The sequence below is a fragment of the Lycium ferocissimum genome, unplaced genomic scaffold (assembly GCF_029784015.1).
Source record: "Lycium ferocissimum isolate CSIRO_LF1 unplaced genomic scaffold, AGI_CSIRO_Lferr_CH_V1 ctg638, whole genome shotgun sequence".
NCBI lineage: Eukaryota > Viridiplantae > Streptophyta > Magnoliopsida > Solanales > Solanaceae > Lycium > Lycium ferocissimum.
Window position 1 is genome coordinate 264,088 of NW_026726335.1, and position 20,494 is coordinate 284,581.

The 20,494-nt window shown below is 31.6% G+C and overlaps 1 protein-coding gene across 1 annotated transcript; it reads left to right on the forward strand.

Annotated features, from left to right (window-relative positions):
* The first annotated feature begins 2,841 nt into the window (after nucleotides 1–2,841).
* Nucleotides 2,842–9,116, forward strand: LOC132045259 (E3 ubiquitin-protein ligase WAV3-like). The gene is made up of 2 exons (XM_059435816.1): nucleotides 2,842–3,242; nucleotides 6,831–9,116. Exons 1-2 carry the CDS (start codon nucleotides 3,003–3,005, stop codon nucleotides 8,733–8,735), a joined length of 2,145 nt encoding a protein of 714 aa, XP_059291799.1. The 5' UTR covers nucleotides 2,842–3,002; the 3' UTR covers nucleotides 8,736–9,116.
* Nucleotides 9,117–20,494: the final 11,378 nt, after the last annotated feature.

Below are 20,494 nucleotides of genomic sequence, written 5' to 3' on the forward strand. Positions count from 1 at the left end.
TTGGTGCACCAAATATTGAAGATGAAACCAAAGCTACCATTCTAGTGTTTTAATCCCCTTTATAGATTTCTTTTTGTTTTGTCTTTCTTTGTAATATTGCAAAAGTTGAAAAGATTGAAACTTTCTTAAACAAATTAAAGAAGTTTTATCAAGGTACGTAATTTCTCAAATAAGAATTCGTCTAAGTTGATATTATAAAAAAGAAGTCTCTTGTCATTACACGATATTGTATCTTTCTACCATTATAACGTCAAATCAAAATCAACACTAAACTGCGAAAAACCATCATTTTCATTTACTTGATGGATAGCCGTATTTGTTACTCACATATTTGACAATTCTAAAAAAACAAATATCATTTGTGGGTTATGGGATTTGCCAAAATAAAGATAAAAATGAATAATTGGATCTCACTTTATAATTATGGTTGCCATTATTATTAATCTTCCTATTAACTTCGATTTGATGTGCAACTAAAATGCAATTTTTGATTTTGAATTGTAGCCAAGCATTTAAAACCAACTTTGATTCTGATCTATAACCAACGACCTTTGATATAAATGGCTGAATCGTAGCCAAGCATTTAAAAACAACTTTGATATGATTAATATAAATTGTTAGTTTGGAGCAGTCTAGCTGTTCTTCCTTTCATAACTGTAGCAGTAGCATTATTCTAGTAGTTTCTTGTCTTTCAATTCATGCTATTACATTTAGTTTTTGTGCTTCGATTATCGCATTATTTAGCTGTTGTTATTCGTGTCTTCAATGCTTTTCATATTATTGGCTATGTCCTCTTTAATTTTGTATTATCTTTTTCTAACTACTTTGATATGTGATACTTGAGTCAAGAATTTTTCGGAAACAACCTCTCTACCTCAACAAGGTAGGGGCAAGGTTTGCATACACTTTACCCTCCCTAAACTCCACTTGCGGGATTTCATTGGCTATGTTGTTTTGTTATACAATGATTATCCACTGCGTACTGATTAAAAGTTATAAGAGCGTTCAAAGGTGTGACCTAGTGATCAATGAATTGGATTGAGAATCATGAGGTCTCAAGTCTAAAAGCAAAAATTTAGGTGATTTTTTCTAATTTATTCAAGCCTTGGTAGACAAAATTATTCGATTTTTGGTGTTGGTGTGAGATAGTATGTACCCCATAAACTAGTTGGGAGGTAATTTATAACCCGTAAATTAATCGAGGTACGTACAAACTTATCCTAACATTACAATTGTAAAGGAAAGATTTATAATAAAGATTAAACTATTTTTTTATTATGAAGTTTGATGAACTGTAGTGTAATGCCAAAATTCCGAAATTATGCCCTAAGACTAAGGGCAACTACTATAAAATATTGAAGACATAAAGTAGTGGAGTTTATAAAACCCATGACTATTACTACAAAGTCCAAAAACATCTCAACAAAGGCAAAGGTCAAAACAAAACTTTGACCCACTCCCATAACCACCAATCCCAAGGTCTCATCATACTCTCTAAAATCCAATTTTACCCTTCTTTTGTCCTTAACAATATTCTCACTATTCACTAACCCATTCATCATGGATAAGTGCACTCACAGCCAAAAATAGAATTTTTGAGGAGATAGAGGTAAAATAGAATCATTAAGATAGTGTTTCAACCAATAGCAATAATGCATCATCTTACTGCATTGACCTTAAGTGATATACACCATTAATGTAATTATATCATAAAATCTATTTATATGTTATAGCAGGATATATCATTAAGATTTTTTTCATCTTTACACGATAATATAAGCAAGATTTCAGGCATATTGCTCCCGAACCCATCCTAATCTGGAATCATTTATTCGGTTGCTCGAAGACAAATTTGGATCATCTTACATAATTCAAGAGCAAATTTGACTATTTCTCTCTTAAAAAGAAACTTATGTGTCAGAAAAATTTATCGTTAATGAATAATGACATATTTAAATCAATTTTATAACGATAAAAATATATTTAATCCCAATTTTTAACGGATGGTCCATTTGGAGCATTTCGCAAAGTTGTAAATTTGGACCTTTTCCTATTTAAAAATTAAAATCTGAAAAAAGGTCAAAATTGTGATTTGAGAATACTTCAAGCATGTGTAAAAATCAAAGGGGGTGAGGTGTTAAAGGGGGGCCACCATAATATATATACGTAACAAATATTTCATATAAAAACTGTTTTGTCCAAATTGTTAAAAGCTATTGGATACCGTGTTCAAAAGATAACGCTACAATCAAGAACACCAACAAGAACCAAAAAAACCAAACACAAAACACCCCATTTCTAATTCACAAACTTCAATTCTTTTATCAAAATCTTTTTCTAATATGTCTAGCTAGATTAATTGTTCTTACAACAATCTTGGGGGGTTTTTTTTTTTTTTTTGAGAAAAAATAGGGAGTAAATGTAGAAAAGCAAAGCTTGCATCGGGTATAAGACCTACGTACACACTATCTTTTCAGACCTACTTATGAAATTATATTGAATTTGTTTGTTGTCGCATTGGGATTAAATATGTGTATTTTTGTAAAGATATCATGCTATGAAGGATATACTTAGATTAAATCAATCTTATAATGATAAAAACATAATTTAATTCCAATGTTTGACGGAAGCATTTCACAAGGTTGTAAATTTGGACTTTTCTTTATTTCAAATTACAACAAAAATAAAGGTCAAAATAGAGAATGCATCAAGCATGTGTAAAAATGAAGAGTAGGCGTGGGGTGTGGGGGAGTGGGGTGTTTGGGAGGTGGTTTAAGTGGGGTCCACCACCATAATACGTATACGTAACCAATGTTACATATAAAAACCTATTTTGTCCAAATTGTAAAAGATAACACTACAATCAAGAACACCAAAAAACAAGAACCAAAAAATCACTCTATTCTCCATCATTTCTTTTCTCTAATATGTCTATATGAATCTTGATTAATTCTTCTCATTACAATCTTGGGTTATATTCTTTTTCTTCAAAAAATAATAATATGGGAAGTAAATGGAGAAAAGCAAAGTTAGCATTGGGTTTAAATATGTGTTTATATGTACCAAAAACACTTGAAGATTCACCGGCCACGGTGGCCGGAGAAAGGTTTTCCGATGTTGTTTCGTTGTCTCCGACCAGTCCACGTAGGCACTCCGACTGCCACGTGGATATGCCTACTACACCAACTCCATCTTCATCTGGTTTGAGATTGCCTAAACAACATAGCTACAAATCTTCTAAGGTTAGTAAAAAAAAAAAAAAAAAATGATTCAATTTTTTTTTGGTTCTTTGGATTACTCTTATGGAAAAATAAATGGTGTTAGTGATGTTTCTTCAACTGTTTTTTTTGTTTTTGGTTATCTGGTTCATCTAACAAGAGTCTCTATTGCTCGCTCGGTACCGATTTGACTAGACATAGAGTTTAAGAAAGAAATACGATCGTTGAAACGGATATTTCTGCAGTTACTATAAATTATCTTTGAGGATAAAATGGACAGTTTAAAGTTATATTGTAACTTCATACTTATTAAATATAGAAATGTGTCATTCTTTTATCTCTCACGAGTGCACGTGGGAATTTTCACTGCCACGTGGACATGCCTACTACACCTACTGCATCTTCTTTTGGTTTGAGATTTGCCTAAACAGCATAGCTCCAAATCTTCTAAGGTTAGAAAAAAAAATTAAAAAAAGATTTAAACTTTATTGGTAATTTTTGTTTTTTGGATTAGTGTTAGTGAAAATTAAAGTGGGTTAATGATTTCCTGTTTATATTTGATGTTTTTCACTCTTTTTTTGGTATATTCTGAATAGTGAAAATTGAGTGCTTTCATGGGGAGAAAGATGTTTTATGTAGGAAATATTTTTTCTTAAGAAGTTATTTTCCAAAGTTTTTATATATTTTTTTTTATTTGGATTACTCATAATGAAAACTAAACTGGGTTAATAGTTTCTTGTTTATATTTGATGTTTTTAACTGTTTTGATTTGGATTTTTAGCTCCAAATCTTCCAAGTTTAACAAAAAAAAAATTAAAAAAGATTCAATTTTTATTGTTGGTTTTTGTTTATTTGGATTATACTTATAGAAAAATAAACTGGGTTAGTAATTTCTTGTTTATATTTGTTGATTTTCACTGTTTTTTGTTGTTATCTGCTCACTCTGTTTCAATTTGTTTGTCTTAATTTTTCATTTAGTTCGTTTAAGAAAGAATGACTCTTTCTTTTGTGACAACTCTTAATTTCAACTTTTCACGTATTATGTTTAGCCTACAAAATTAATGGTCATTTTGGTACATGCTACATATAGATCACAAGATTCAAAAGTTTTCTCTATTTTGTTAGACCCCGTGTCAAGTCAAAACCTGACAAATAAATTGAAACAGAGGGAGTATTATTTTTTGTTTATTTGGATTACTCTTACAGAAAATTAAACTGGGAATTTCTTGTTTATATTTGATGTTTTTCACTGTGTTTTTGCCTTTGTTTTTGTTTTTGGGCTGGGGCTAGTGTCTGGTTCATTCATCTAACAGGAATCTCCATTATTATATTCTGAATAGTGAAAATTGAATGCTTTCATGTGGAGAAAGATGTTTTATTTAGAATTTTTTTTGCTTAGGAAATTATATTTTTAGATTATTTTCTTGATGTTTGGTTGAGTGTTAAAAGTATTCTGATGATATATTTGAGGATTAACAGTTGATAACAATAACCAAGTGTAAACTGAAACTAGAGATAAGATGCATCTTTTTCCTTTCCCAGCTAATTTTCAACTCTTTAAGTTTCTTATTTGTCTTAATGGGATCATTTAAGTGGTTTTGGTTTTCTTTTGCTTTTTCCACTAATTGAGGATAAGTTATAAGCCATCTATGAGTTGGGGTCAAAGGGTGGAGTCACAATAGTAGTTACAAGATCACTAGAATCTAGTAACTTTGGCTCAAGTTATCTTTTAGAATTATTTTCTTGATGTTTGGTTGAGTGTAAAAGTTGATAACAATGACCCAGTGTCAATTGAAACTAGAGTAAAGATACCATCTTTTTCCTTTTCCCCCAGCTAATTTTCAACTGAAATAATCTTCAATGGAGCTGGTTTTCAACTCATTTAAGTTTCTTATTTGTCTTTATTGAGATCATTTAAGTTGTTTTGGCTTTCTTTTGCTTTTCTACTAATTTAGAATAAGTTATAAGATGGGTATGAGATGGGGTCAGAGATGGAGCCACTGTGGTAGTTGCGTGTTCCGCAGAATACATTAACTTTAGCTTAAACTTTATATTTGTGTTAAAAATCCATTTAGTACGTAGAAATAATCTATTCAAAACTTAGTAAGCAGAAAACATTGTGGTCCAAAACTCTGTAAACTAAAAATTCTGGAATGGGACATAGATGTGAAAGACCTGTTTCCTGCCTTTCAAGTGGTTCTTATTGCTATATAGAAACTTGTGTTAGTGTAAAGATGGTGATGCTCTTGTATTCTAATGTAGTTTTTGAGATTCTCCATGTTGGGTGGGGATAAAGTTAGATAGGTATCTGTGAAAGGGTGGACCCCTATATAGTGGTCCACTGGTTTCATTGTAAAAAGGAAACAAGAGACTAATTTCTTTTTAACTTACTCTTCTTGGAGGTGTAAAGTGCTTTGCTTGGTCAGCAACTACACTATTTTTACACACATGACATTTACTCATTTGGTCATTTCTTATCACCCCTTTTCATGGCACCATTGATTGAGAGCTTTCTTGCCATTAAGTACTTTCAAGAAAGCAATTTCAGAGTTGAAAAAACAAAAAAAGAATGGATTTTTATTTTAATAATGGCTGAAACAATGATTTCTATTTCTTTTGATACGTGGGGTTCTTGAATCTTTGATTATTTTAACACTGTATTTAGCTATTTCTGTGGTTTGCACCTACTTTTCAAAAGTTTAATATATGGCCACCACTGTGCTTTGATATTTGACTACTCAAAATATTGACTTTATTAAATGGTAGACCAGTGTGCACATGTTATAATATTCTTAAATAGCCATTAGTTGTGAAAGTAATTGGTGTAGGCATCATCAGTTTCATCTTTTTATGCGGCCGTCTTGATAATGTAGTTGACATGCAGACAAAAGGGGGCCACACTTTACAATGACAATCTTAGCTGTATGATGGCAATGTAACTGTAGCCTTCTGTAGATAGGCCTACCAAGTAACTATTTTTCCTTTGAGGTCATTAAAAATGAGTTTTTTTTTTCCCAGTATACGTAACTGGTGGGGAGGTGGCAGGTGAGCTGAACACTACTCTCTCTTTTTATTTTTTTAATGGTGGCGTCTTGCACTCACCAGGACTAGCTCCATGGATACTTGCTAACTTTGTCCGCTAAGGCTTGGACATATGAGAAAAATCAACTACAGTAGTATTTTTGCCTTCACTGGGGTTTGAACCTAAAATAAAAAAAGATTGCAATTATCCAATTCATGGCGATCCAACAGTTCCTGGGGCTCGATATGTGCAAAACATAATCTAGAATTTAAAAGCTGTTGGACTACTGAGAATTACAAATAAATTGAATTAACCTGTCAGCAATAAATCCAAAGATGTTAACTTTTTGTAATTTAATCTCTTGGTATAAAGAAATGAGTGACAAAATCTGATGAACCAAAGTTGGATTTTTTAAACTTGAATGTGAAAGCTACTTTTTTGTACTACTGGAATTGTATTGAACAATTGTTTGCCATTGGAAGGGCTTTCAGACATCCGTTTTCTCGAAGTATTTTAAGATATGTTCATGTTAGATTGTTCTTTCAGAAGAGTCATGGGTTTTAATACTCAACTTATTTTCTGCATTGCAGAGTACGTGTGCAATATGTTTGATGAGCATGAAAGCAGGCCAAGGTCATGCAATTTTTACAGCAGAATGCTCACATTCATTCCATTTCAACTGTATCACTTCGAATGTAAAGCACGGGAACCAAATTTGTCCAGTTTGCAGAGCAAAATGGAAAGAAATACCCTTTCAGAGTCCTCTTACTGATAATATATCACACCCAAGGTCTCGGAACGGACATGTACATATGTCTGAAGATGATGCCTGGATGACAGTTGTAAGACGGATCCCTCCTGCTCGATTGGACACCAATCGCAACATTTCTACACTTTTCCAAACTGCGGAGCCAGGTGTTTTTGATGATGATGAAGTTGTCGATCACCAATCCTTCAGCAGCCACAAAAACTCATCAACCGATGTGGGTAATCATCATTCCGTAGGGGCAATAGAAGTGAAAACATGGCCGGAAATCTCTGCTGTTTCAAAATCAGCATCTCACAAAAACTTTGCTGTTTTGGTGCATCTCAAAGCCCCGCACGCTGGTCAGAGTTCCCGAGCTCCGGTTGACCTTGTGACTGTTCTTGATGTTAGCGGAAGCATGGCTGGTACAAAGCTTGCTTTGCTAAAGAGAGCAATGGGGTTTGTGATTCAAAACCTAGGCCCTGCTGACAGGCTTTCTGTCATTGCCTTCTCTTCTACTGCTCGTCGTCTCTTTCCTCTTCGTAGGATGAGTGATACTGGTAAGCAAGAAGCACTACAAGCTGTGAATTCACTCAGTTCCAATGGTGGGACAAACATCGCTGAGGCCCTAAAGAAGAGTGCCAAGATCATGACTGAGCGGAAGTGGAAGAATCCCGTCAGCAGCATAATATTGTTGTCTGATGGACAAGACACGTATACCGTTAACAGTCCTAGCGTGGCCGCTACACAGATTAATTACCGTTCATTACTTCCTGTTTCCATGCAGCGTATTAATGCAGCTTCAGGTCTCCATATTCCGGTGCATGCGTTTGGTTTCGGTGCTGACCATGATGCAGTGTCAATGCACTCAATCTCAGAAGCTTCAGGCGGAACCTTTTCCTTCATAGAAGCTGAAAGCGTTATTCAAGATGCTTTTGCTCAGTGCATTGGCGGCCTCCTAAGTGTGGTGGTCCAGGAATTGCGTGTGGAAGCTGAATGCGTTCATCCTGTTTTACGTCTCAGTTCGATAAAAGCCGGAAGTTATAATTCTAGTTTAACGTCTGATAACAGAAGTGGCAATATTGAAGTTGGAGACTTATATGCAGATGAAGAAAGAGATTTCTTGGTCATGATAGATATTCCTGCTGATAATAGGTCAAGCAACGATATGACACTCGTAAAATTTAAGTGTACATATAGAGACCCTTTATCGAAAGATTTAGTAACCTTGGATGATGTTCGTGAAGTCAAAATCGAGAGGCCCGACACAATTGGACAACTTGTTGTGTCAATGGAAGTTGACAAGCAGCGTAACCGGCTTCGATCAGCGGAAGCGATGGCAGAAGCAAGAGCTGCAGCTGAAAACGGTGATTTAGGGGCTGCAGTGTCCGTTCTCGAGCGTTGCCGGATAAAGTTATCGGAAACCGTGTCAGCTCAAGCTGGAGACAGGCTATGTCTTGCATTGGATGCTGAGCTGACAGAAATGCAAGAGAGGATGGCAAATCGTCGAGTTTATGAAACATCGGGTAGAGCTTATGTTTTGTCAGGACTAAGTTCCCACTCATGGCAGAGGGCAACAGCTCGTGGCGATTCAACTGATAGTACGAGCTTGATTCAGGCTTACCAGACACCGTCCATGGTTGACATGGTTAGCCGATCACAAACAATGTACCTCGGTAGTCCTGCTCCTCGACCTCGACCACATCTAAGGCCAGTGCAATCATTTCCTGCACGACAACAGCCTAGGTGATCCTAAGACACGCCTTTTCTTCCTGCTCTTTTGTTCTTTTATCCTATTTCAATCTTTCGGGTTTTGGGATAGCTTTGAGCTATATGGAAAATGGAAGGGGGTATATTTCTAGTAAAATGTACATTAATAAAGAAGATTTTGGCAAGAAATCGTGGGTAAAAACAAAAGGTGCACAGCCAGTAATTTGGCTTCAAGAGGAATTGGTGAGGGTTAGAATTAAATCTTTTGACTATTATGGGTGTATAAGGAGAAATTCATGTGTTCTCTTTTGATGAGTTTTGGGGTATAGTCCATTGTAATTGTGGGTATACGGGGGAGTTTCTTGAATTTATATATGACAATTTTCGTCACTATTCTTTGAGGAGCTCAATTTAGTGACTTATTCTGCAGAGTATTATGTAGATATTAGTAGTTCAAAATTACAGATTGTGCAATATCTTACTATTGCTGGTACATGACATGAAAGCTAATCACTCCAGAAGCTAATGTACCTATATCTTTGATTAATAGGCTCCAATCAATAGCATGATAAGAGCAAATTGGTTGATTTTGAACCAAAGAATTAAATTATATACATTGATGGTGTAAAAGGCTTTTGTACTATCAATGCGATTTAACTGGTTATAGTAGGTTATTAGTATATCAAGTTTGCTATGAAGAGTATATGATGTTAAAAATCTATTCACTGAGTTGCTATAGCGATTTGACTAATTCAATATACAACTATTTGATTTTCTTATATCTTATTATATATAAAGGTGCAAAGGCGAATGCCTATTTAACCTTTTCCAAAGATAACCAGTTAGGTATTAAGAACCCACTGAAGAATGAAGTTTAGAAGCTCAAATCATCGATTTCAATCCTATAAAGCTTTTATTTACTATCACAAAGCCTAAATTCAAAGTGAAACTTTGGGGCAACAATAAAGTTGTTTTCGTGTGATCTATAGGTCAACCACTGCTGCTTGTGTCACGATAGACTGTCTGCATTACATCCCCTTAGCTTTAATCCTTCTCCAAACCCTGAATGAATGCGAGATGCTTCGTGCACCAGACTACTCACAAAGCTCAAACTCGGCCCTTAAAAGCTTCATAAGAGGCCTCCAAGTTGACTTCTTATTTTGTAGCTTGACTTAGAGGTAAGGAAAGTCATAATTCCCTAGAGTGCAATAGTTAATAAATCATACACACCATGTCTAGCAGAGACGTTGCCATTGTACCTTCATGAAGGTGGTATGTCGCAATTGAACAAATGGAAATCGGCAGACACAAAAGAATAAGATAAATTCAGAGTTTAAAAGAGATAAATATGAACTACTATAAAAAAGAATCTTTTAAAATACTATCCATCATCCATGTATCTTTTTCTCAAGGTTAGTATACACTTGTAGACTACAAATGGACTATCTACTTGCATGACTACTCTCAGGTGATTGTTAGAGTGTACAATTACTTGCATATATCAGGACGAACTTGACTACATATAAACCTCCTTATGGTCCTAAAAATAGGTGATATTTCACCTATATTTTTTAGGAGCTGTAAAAAACTCGAGTGGAAAATCCTTAAATTTATGTCAAATCCGCCTGCTTAAGCTGTTTAGGCGCCAGATTAATCTGTGGTCTCACTATATTCCTTCTTAATAACTCCCTCCAGTCCAAAATAATTGAGGATTTAGCCTCTAAAATTTGATCCAAAGTAATTGAGGTTTTAGTCTATCAAGAAGGTTTTTTTTTTTTTTTTTTTTTTTTTTCAAATTTACCCTTGACACATTCTTAATTCAATAAACAAATTTAATGCTTGTTATTGTTTCAAATCCCCTCTTAACTAAGGGTATTTTAGTCAATACTTTTAATTTTTAGGAGCAAGTGAATTTCTTAATCCATATGTCCAAATCTAAAACCTCAATTATTTTGAATCGGAGGAAGTAATCGACGACATGATCCCAATACAATAAAAAAGGATAGGTTCGAAGATTTTAGACTGGGGCATTAATGATTTGGGATCCGATGCCACCACATTAATAACCAAATTACTTATGTCAGTGACTGAAATCTGTGCTAATTAATGAGTTTGATGTTCTGAAAATTGATCCTATCTTTTAGTTTCCAATTTCCAAAAGAGATTGAGCTGCACGACAAGGTCCATTAGCACTTGCAAAATATGCTTTCGATCAGTTGATTAATTATTCCCTCCAATTCATCTAAACTATCTCTCATTAATTAAATGCTATCTGACTTGATTAAGCCTGCACTGATTGAAACAACAAAGGTAAATTTCACATTAATAATGTAACATGTGATGTTTTAGAAACCTAAAACATAAAATATTTTGTTATAAATTAACTTTTTAATATGCAGAGTTAATACACTGTGTTTCCTTTTACTTGTTCGCCTTTGCATTTTATACTCCACTTAAGATATACATTAACTAAGTGTTTATTTCATTAAATTCTCTTCATTAATGAGCTTCTTAAAATGATTATAAGTACTTCTATTAGTTTGAGAAAAATTACTTGACGATTATGGTAAAATTTAATAAACATTAATTCTTACTTAATTCGTTACAACAACAATAACATGCTTAGTGTAATCCCACAAGTGGAATTTGGGGAAGGTATGATGTACGCTGACTTTACTTCTATCTTTGTGGAATAGAGAGGTTGTTTATGATAGACCCTCGGCTCAAAATTAAAGTTAATTCACTAAAGTTAAATAAGTAAAAAATAAAATAAAATTAATTTTAATACTAGACAAATTAAAAGGAGTGCGTGAAAGATTTTATAAGAATTGAATAAATTTATTTTAGTCGACAAGGCAAAGTACGAGATTCGTATTAAAACAGCGTATCCATTCTTCAGAAACTACGGTGCTCTATGCATCGAAATTCATGAAATTCTACCTTATGCCTGCTAATAGTTGACTTCTTTTATTTCTTGTCTCATAGTTGAAATTAAATAAATGAATCCAGAAATAATAGAATAATTAAAGAGTAGAATATTTAATCCTTCGACCACTTTGTTTAGTTTAGTGTAGTAATTACTGACAAAACCTACTTTAGAAAGTTGTGGGAAAATGTTAGGAGTAATATTCTAACATGTCATAGTACACTCTTCTTTATTTTATGGCAGTCTAAGATTTTGACAGTTTTATGCAGTTCTCTAACATTTGTTAAACAACTCATTTAACTAACCAAATTTATCTTTTGATGTGATTTTTTCTTGTTTTTATGGAGCTATATATAGTTCGATTGAGGGCCATAGTTTTATAAATTTGATTTATTTTTTCGTTTCTTCTAAATGTGTAAGAAGTTACTATTTTAACTTCTTAACCTACAGTTTGGGGCAGGGCATGAAAAGCTCAGTGTGAAATTTGAATGAGATATATCTTTCTTTTTTTAAATTCAAAATGTTCATAATTGAGGTTACACAAAATCGGAGCCAGAAAAGGAAAAAGTGGAATCTGGAAAAGTCTTCTCTCGAGTAACCCAAGCGATCAAATAAGTTCTTTGACAAATAAAAATGAACAATATTGAACACACTATAATTAATGACACGGCAAAATGTAAACTCTTTAGGTCTTCTAATTCTTTAGAATTACCTCATATTTGGTGAAGGAACAACCGGATCAGCTTGTTTTTTCCTTTATTATATACTCCCCCGTTCACTTTTACTTGTCCAGTATTCCAAAAATAGATTTTCACTTTTACTTGTCACTTTTAGCATATCAAGATAAGATAATTTAGTTTTTCTTATTTTACCCATAGTATTAATTACTCACTTCAAATCATGTTTCAAATCCAATAAAAATATGCACTAATTAATATGGGTACATTGCTAAATTATGCACTTCATTTATTATTTCTTAAACAGCGTGAAAAGTCCAAAGTGGACAACTAAAAGTGAACAGAGGGAGTAGTTTTGTATAACAAATAGAAAAAAGCTGTATAAAACAAGTAAAAATGAATTCTTTGATTTTTTTCTTCGAAGAGGAAATATAATACGTATTCTCCATTTAATATGTCATGCTTTTGTTTTGTTGATAATTTTACTTCAAAAATGGTGCTCAAACTATCATAAACTTCAAACTATCATAAAAGGTTATGTATGAATAATTTTCTAGTCTTATGGTTTTATTTACCATTTCGACAAAACAAGAATTGCTGTGTCCTATATATTGTCCTCTTCATATTCTTCCCACAAATCATGTTAACCAACTCATATCTCTAATTTTTCTTTAATAAATCGAGTTCACCATTTAGGCTTGTGGTGGAATGAATTGTTTATCGAAAAAATTCAAATAGAGAGCAGTAGCGGACACAAAAGTTTAAAATCATGACTGTTCAATTACCTCTAATATGTAAGATATCTACTATAGTTCATGAGATAATTGGGTGATTAATAAAGGGGAAATTTCATAAATATACAATTTGGTCACTTACATTGCAAAAAAATAGTTCGAAACTTACATTGTAAAGCTTTAACCCATATATACTCATATACACCCATATACAATATTATAATCCATATACCCATATACACCCATAAACAATATTATAACCCATATACACACATATACAATATTATAACCCATATACACCCATAAACCCATATACATAAACACCATATACACTCATATACCACCATATGCACCCATATATACTATTATACAATATCATACACCCACTACCCCTACCCCCCCCCCCCCACCCCAATTTTTCCATCGCCAACCTCAACCACCACCGATGACCCCATCGCCGTCACGTGCGCTCCACCACAGGCTACTCCACCACCGCCGTAAATATTTATCGGAGATGGGGCAAAACCAGTAAACATGTATAAATATATAAAAACACAAGGGCACTCGCCGACGTTCATGGAGGTCGCCAGAAAAACGCGAATCTGGTCAGATCTTTAACAATACAATTAACATTTAAATAAAAACAAAACGTCTCCGGTGACAGCGTTAAAAAGAGAATTCGGTCAGATTTGTAACAATACACCGCGAATCCGGTCAGATCGTTGGGCGTTGTTTGGCCGGAGATAGCTTGCTTCGCCGAAATTAGACCTGAAACACAAAGAGTACAGAAGAAACGTGACCGGGGAAATGGGGAAGACAAAAGAGGAGCGAAGCAGTGAGGGAGGGGTCATGGTGGAGCAGTGACGGTGATGAAGGTGGGAGTGAGTGCAGAGAGAGAGAGGGAGGAGGAGGGAGTGGGTCATTTTTTGAAAGATTTAGCAAAATGGGTCAATTCTGATAGCATTGCTATCCTAATTGACATAGGATGTAAATTTCTCATTAATGAATCCAAAAGTCTGATTTTACTGGTTTCATATATGGTATACAACGTATTTGGTCATAAATAATGGGTACTTGGGCACCCACAAATGTTAATGTAGTTCGCTTGTAGGGAGTTGCTCTCCTTTAAAGGATTTTAAGTGATTTAAATTAACCGCTTGTAGGCAGTTGCTTTCCTTTAAAGGATTTTAAGTGAATTTAAATTAACTGGAATCTCAAACACGAATATCGAACACTGAATGATAAATTAAAAAATATCAAGTTCAAGGGAGGAGAATAACAAAATAAATTTGAAAGTTTATAAGTAGAATAAGAAAGGCACCAAAATAGAAATAACAGAGCTTCGTAAAATTTACTTTGCATGATCTGCATGCAAAAGAAATGGGAGAGTCAACAAAGAGGAAGTACATTATATACACATATTGGTGTAACTTATTTTTTTTTTTTTTTTAGACAGATTCTTCTGGAAGGCCTTGGAGTCGAATGTTAGACAAATTAACCTTAAGTTAACTAGGAAAATTTCTTTTCTTTTCATATGATTTTCCTTACTATTTGTATTAGGGATGAGAATTAACGAGTTAATTCCCTAAATGATCACTTATATTTTGGGAATTGTCTCCTAATATCACTTTTGTTTCTTTTAGGACTATAATATCATTCAAATATCGCTATTTTCCTCTGAATATACTACACAACACAAAAGCCTTCCTCTCTCCTAGTTGGCATGCCATGTCACATTAGAATTTTATTTTTTTAATAATAAATATTTTTAACTCATTACACCCATTTAACTCAATCCAACCCATGTCATGGCTTTAACAATTCTTTAACATTGTAACTTTATCATACTAGTCTAGCCTTAATTTTGAAATAATTAATTGATTCCTTCATTCTTCATTGGCTCAATTTATGAACTGAACATGTACATCAAAAGTTCGTCCATGTAATCAAGATGTCAAGAGCGATGACAAAACTAGACACTATCTTGCTTCTTTTTCTTTCATCATTTTAGAATTTAGAATATTAAAATTATTTTGATTATTAAAGGGTCCTGTTATAAATAAAAATAAGTTTGTTAAATTGAGAATTAGTATCCATATTTGTGACGATATCTTATCCAAAATATCAAGAGTACATAAACATTGGATATTGCCCAATCAATCCTTATATGTGTGGCAATAATCAACATTTGGAAAATGTATTACTGATTATTCTTCAGGCACTCTTTAACAATGTGGATACTGATAATAAATTCTATGCTCATAAGTTTTCGTTGATTTTGTTGTACTTCAAAATGTTCAAACGATCCATGGCATGATCAAAATGAATATTAAATTCGCTAAACAGTATGATTTAGTAGACATTAAGGTGTTGTTTAATGAGCCATTAACTTGTTTGGATCTTTTTCAATTGGGAAAAAGTTAAGCTTCTTCGGATTTTTTTAATCGGGTCTAAAATCATATATAAGGCATGTGTTGGATTGAGTTAAATTAGTTTGATGAGTTAAATAAATTTATTATCAAAAAAATAAAAGTTTAATATGACATGGCCATGACAACTACGAGAGAAAAAGGCTTTTGTGGTGTTTAGTATATTCTGAGGAAAATAATGATAGTTGAATTATATTATAGTCCTAAAAGAAACAAAAGTAATATAGGAGGGAATTCTCAAAACATGGGTGACTATTTAAGAAATTAACTCCAATTTTTTTATAAGAACAATTGCAAATAGGTGTAGTTTCCTAAATATATAGCTTAGCTCTTATTTACAAAAATATCTATTAGATTCTAACTCATGCCTACAAAAGTGATTATTACAAAACATCAGATTTTCATATAATCGAGTTTTTTTATTTTAACATAAAATATATATATTTTTTATAATTTTTTTTGAAATATTAATTTTAAAAGGTAGTGATCATTGTCAAACCCCCTATCACTTATGATATTGGTTTAATATATAAAAAAGAAATTGCTTCGATTCAGTGCTAAGTAATATGTGAACCCAAATTTTTTCTAATCGTCATGTCAAATGTGAATACTAATTTATATTTCACTAAGTTGCAAGAGTCATATATTCTGATAATAATTAACAAGAAAATTATTAATACAAAAATTTCTTTCTGTCAGTTAAACCGTAAGGTGAAACGAATATGGGTTCGAGTATTGGTTTAATATACAAAAATTGGAGGGCCGTATCAAAAATATACAATGGGTGGGTATTAAAAAAAAAAAAAAAAGTGAAACATGATACGTAGTAGAAGCCACGTGGCAACTGCTACTAGCCATTATTGCGCCACATCGGGAACACCAAATTCCCACATGGTTCCATGGGCCCCACTTACCTTAAATAAGCCAAACTTAAGCGATAAAAGATGAAAAACTTTTTACATAAGTTTTTGGGCAAAAAAAAAAATATTTAATTTTTTTAAAAATAAAAATAAATTTTAAAAAAATATATTTAGTAAAAATTATATTTTAAATTAATTTTTAATAAAATATAAATTTTTATAATTTATTTTAAATATCATGTTTTGTATAATTTAAAAAAAAAAATTATTTTAAATTTTTGTCAAATGTATATATTAGTTCTTTATAAATATGAGACATTAGTTATATTACAATTTTTATCCTTCAAAGAACTATGCCTCACTGGACATAAGTTGACGATTGTTAAAGAATAAAAATGAAAATGAGAGAGTGTCCAATTACAGTATTGGTTTAATAAGAAGGAGAATTCATTGTCAATTGTAATATGTGAATCAAATTTTTTTTTGATATAACTAAAATACTCATTTAAACGTACAAGTTGCAAGTTATATACTGATAATTGACCACAAAAAATTAATTCAAAATCCACTGCAGTTAAAGAAAAAGCCTAGGACTAATTTGATCTGCTAACAAAAATCCCCGGGAAAAGGAATTCTCCAAATTTAAACCTTTAAGTATATAAAACATTCTAAACCATCTTATAAAGAAATGAAGAAATAGTAGGGATCACAAGAATTAGTTCGGTTGAAGTTGGTAATAGCACTTTTGGTACCCCGATTACTCGTCAATTCTGAGTTTAGTTCTTATAATATCAGAACGTTTAATACTTGAACTCTTGCCTTAATGTAATAAACATTGTTTTAAAAAAAAAAAAAAAAAAAAAAAAAAAAAAAATTAAATGAAAATAAAATTGCTCTAGTCCAATTTTATTTGAAAAAATAATATCTGAAATAGGAACGACAAAGTAATTTATGGTTGAATAAATCAAAGGATAAAAGAAGGGAAGGTAATATGGGAGAAGAGAGAAGTTTTTGAAGTGGGACCCAAATTTATCCATTTGTCAAGTAAAGAGGTGCCTCACACAAATATGACTTGACATGTGAGGCACATAGTAAAAAATTTCAATCTCAAAGAATTAGAACGTTCATTGAAGTCTGTGCAGTTGTTAAGAATTAGAACGTTCATTGAGTACTCCGAGTTTTTTTCACTTGTAGACGTGGCATTTTCCGGCAGATTCACCGGTGAATTAAGGTGACATTACCGGTAGCTGAGTACTCTTGAGTGTTTCAGTTATACACGTGTCATTTCCATTTGCATTACTACTACTAGTGTCGTTTCATAAGAGTTCAAAAAGTCGCCGTGGCTTTCACTTTGTACACGTGGCATTGTTTCATTAGAGTTCAAAGTCGCCCCTTCGAAACTTGAATTATGTAGTGATTTCATTTACAGTGATTGCACTGTGACGTTACACGAATGAAGGAGAAAGAATGATGATAATTTTTGTATATTTGTTGCATTATTGGTATGTTAGATTTAATCATGTGTATCTATTAAATCAGTGATACTGTTACTGTTATTACTGCTACTACTAATGCGTTTCATTAGATTTCAAAGTCGCCGTTGCCGGCGAACTTTGAATTTTGTATAGTACTAGCTTTTTTGGTCCCTAAATTATAGGTATATAGTATCTTATATTTACCAAGCACATTTAATATTCAATTAGATAAAAAGAATAGTAATTTTTTTAAAAAAAAGTACTTTTCATAAAATTTAATCTTGTTTTTTTAGATTTTTTGATAATTTATTTGATTAAACTTTAAAGATAAACTAGATTAGATTAACTCAATATTTTTAGCTTAAAATTTATATATTTGAAACTTATGTGAAAAGTAAGTCCAAAAAATAATTAAAATGTTAATGAAGTGTTGCAGTGTTGTTTGATTAAACTTTAAAGATAAATTGTATTAAATTAACTTAATATTTTAAGATTCAAATTTTTATCCTTTTATGTGAAGTATGTCTTAGTCCTTTTATGTAAAAAGTCTTTTATACTCAATTTATGTGATAATTTATTTGACTAAACTTTATAGGTAGGGATAGATTAACTTAATATTTTAACTATATTGGCCATTTGATTTATATATTTGAAAACTAAAAAAGTACTATCATTATCAATTTGATGAAAAAAATACTAGATGAAAAAATGTTTCAATTAATAAAGGTTAAGATGTTGCTTAGTTAAATATAAAATTTACTAATATATTTAGTCCAAAAGTTTCATTAACACTAGAATTTTCTAGTATTTATGTCCATTTTTTCTTTTGTGATAATTTATTTGATTAAACTTTAAAGATATTTGTTGCATTAGGTGTGTTAAGATTTAATCCTTATATATTAGAAAATTAGTGATATATATTCACTTTCATATCAATTTTGAAAATAGAAGATAATTTGTTTGATTAAACTTTAAAGATAAATTATATTAGATTAACTTAATACTTTAAGATTCAAATTTATATATTTAAAAATTACGTGAAAAGTATTCTCATATCAATTTAATAAATAAAAAATTCTTTTTATCATGGAGCCAATATTCACGTTTCAAACATAAATTCGTCATTGAGTTTTTTCTAAAAATTTTGTTTACATTTTTCGGGTGGGATATATGACATTGTTTTTGAACTACTTTTGAACTATATTGGCATCAAATTTTTTTCAAGTTGGAATTTAGTTTAACATAACTGGTGTTGTTTTTAATTTTTGTGGGTTAAGTGGTGAAACGACTAATAATTACAGTAAATTTGTTAGCATTCACAAGCAGAGCAAAGAGATGAAAAATGCACATTTCAATTAAATAAAGGTTAAATGTGCTTAGTTAAATAAAATTAAAAGTTAGCAATAATTAAAGAACCAAAAGTGTCATTAACACTTGAATTTTCTAGTGATTATGTTTCCAGTGATTGATTGAACTGTGTCGGTACACGAATAAAGGAGAAAGAATAATGACAATTTTGTATATTTGTTGCATTATTGGTGTGTTTAGATTTAATCATGGACATGTTAATTTAGTGATATATTCACTTTCAATGAATGTTTGAAAATAGAAGATTTTGAGTTTGTTTACTGTGGACCTATCTAAAAGGCATGTCAAATTACTCAAATTAAATGCTATTTTGACAGTCTACGTGACTTTTGAGTTTTGATATAATGATATCACACTCTGCATTTTAAAAATCAAAGGAAAATCATTATGTTGTTAGTAAATATTCAATTCTTCATCACTCATGGAGCCAATATTTACGTTTATAATAAAGTGCATAAATTCAAGTCATTGACATAAGAATTGTGAAATTTTGTTTTATTTTTCTTCGTGGGCGTTTGGACATAAGAATTGTAAAATTTGGAAAAAAGTATTTGTTTTCAAGTTGAAAATGATATTTGGAAATTGTAGTTGTGTTTGGACAATTATATAAACTGGAGTTGTTTTTAATTTTTGTGGGTGATTTGAAGTGAAAATTGTTAAAACAACTTTTTAGAGTTTTTTCAAAATCACCGTAACATATTCTTATATATCTTAATATATATACTATATATATTTATATATATGTACTATATAATAATATATATATATATATATAAGTGATAAACTATCCATGACCAAATAAGCACTTATTTATGAAAAAGAAAAAAAAAATTCTTGTCTGTAATTTTATATGCTTATTTCTTCTTAATTTTATTTGATTAACTTTGGAGAAAAAATATATTGTGAGTAAATTTATCAAAGTATAATATTTGAATATTTAAAACTTTTTTCTGCTTTTTTAATGCATCGGAGATTTGGAGTCAGTCTAACCACTCTGATAACTGAAAGCATAAACTGTCACAACTTTTGCAAAGCAAAAATCAGTTCAAAATCCCAAAAAGGAATATCTTCAAAAAAAAATAAAGCTAAATTTGTAATTTTTCCCTCTTCTAAGAATCAAAAAATTGGTAATCTGGACAAGAAAGGCATCATAGATTAATGTCACCTTTTGCTAATTTCTATATCTCTTATAGCCTATATACCGACAAAACTTATATGTGTATATATGCTGTTGTGGGTCTCCCTTGAATATAAAATATATATGTTATATGCTATACGTCTTTGTTTTCAACTTAATATATATCACTATCAAGAATATATCCACAATACT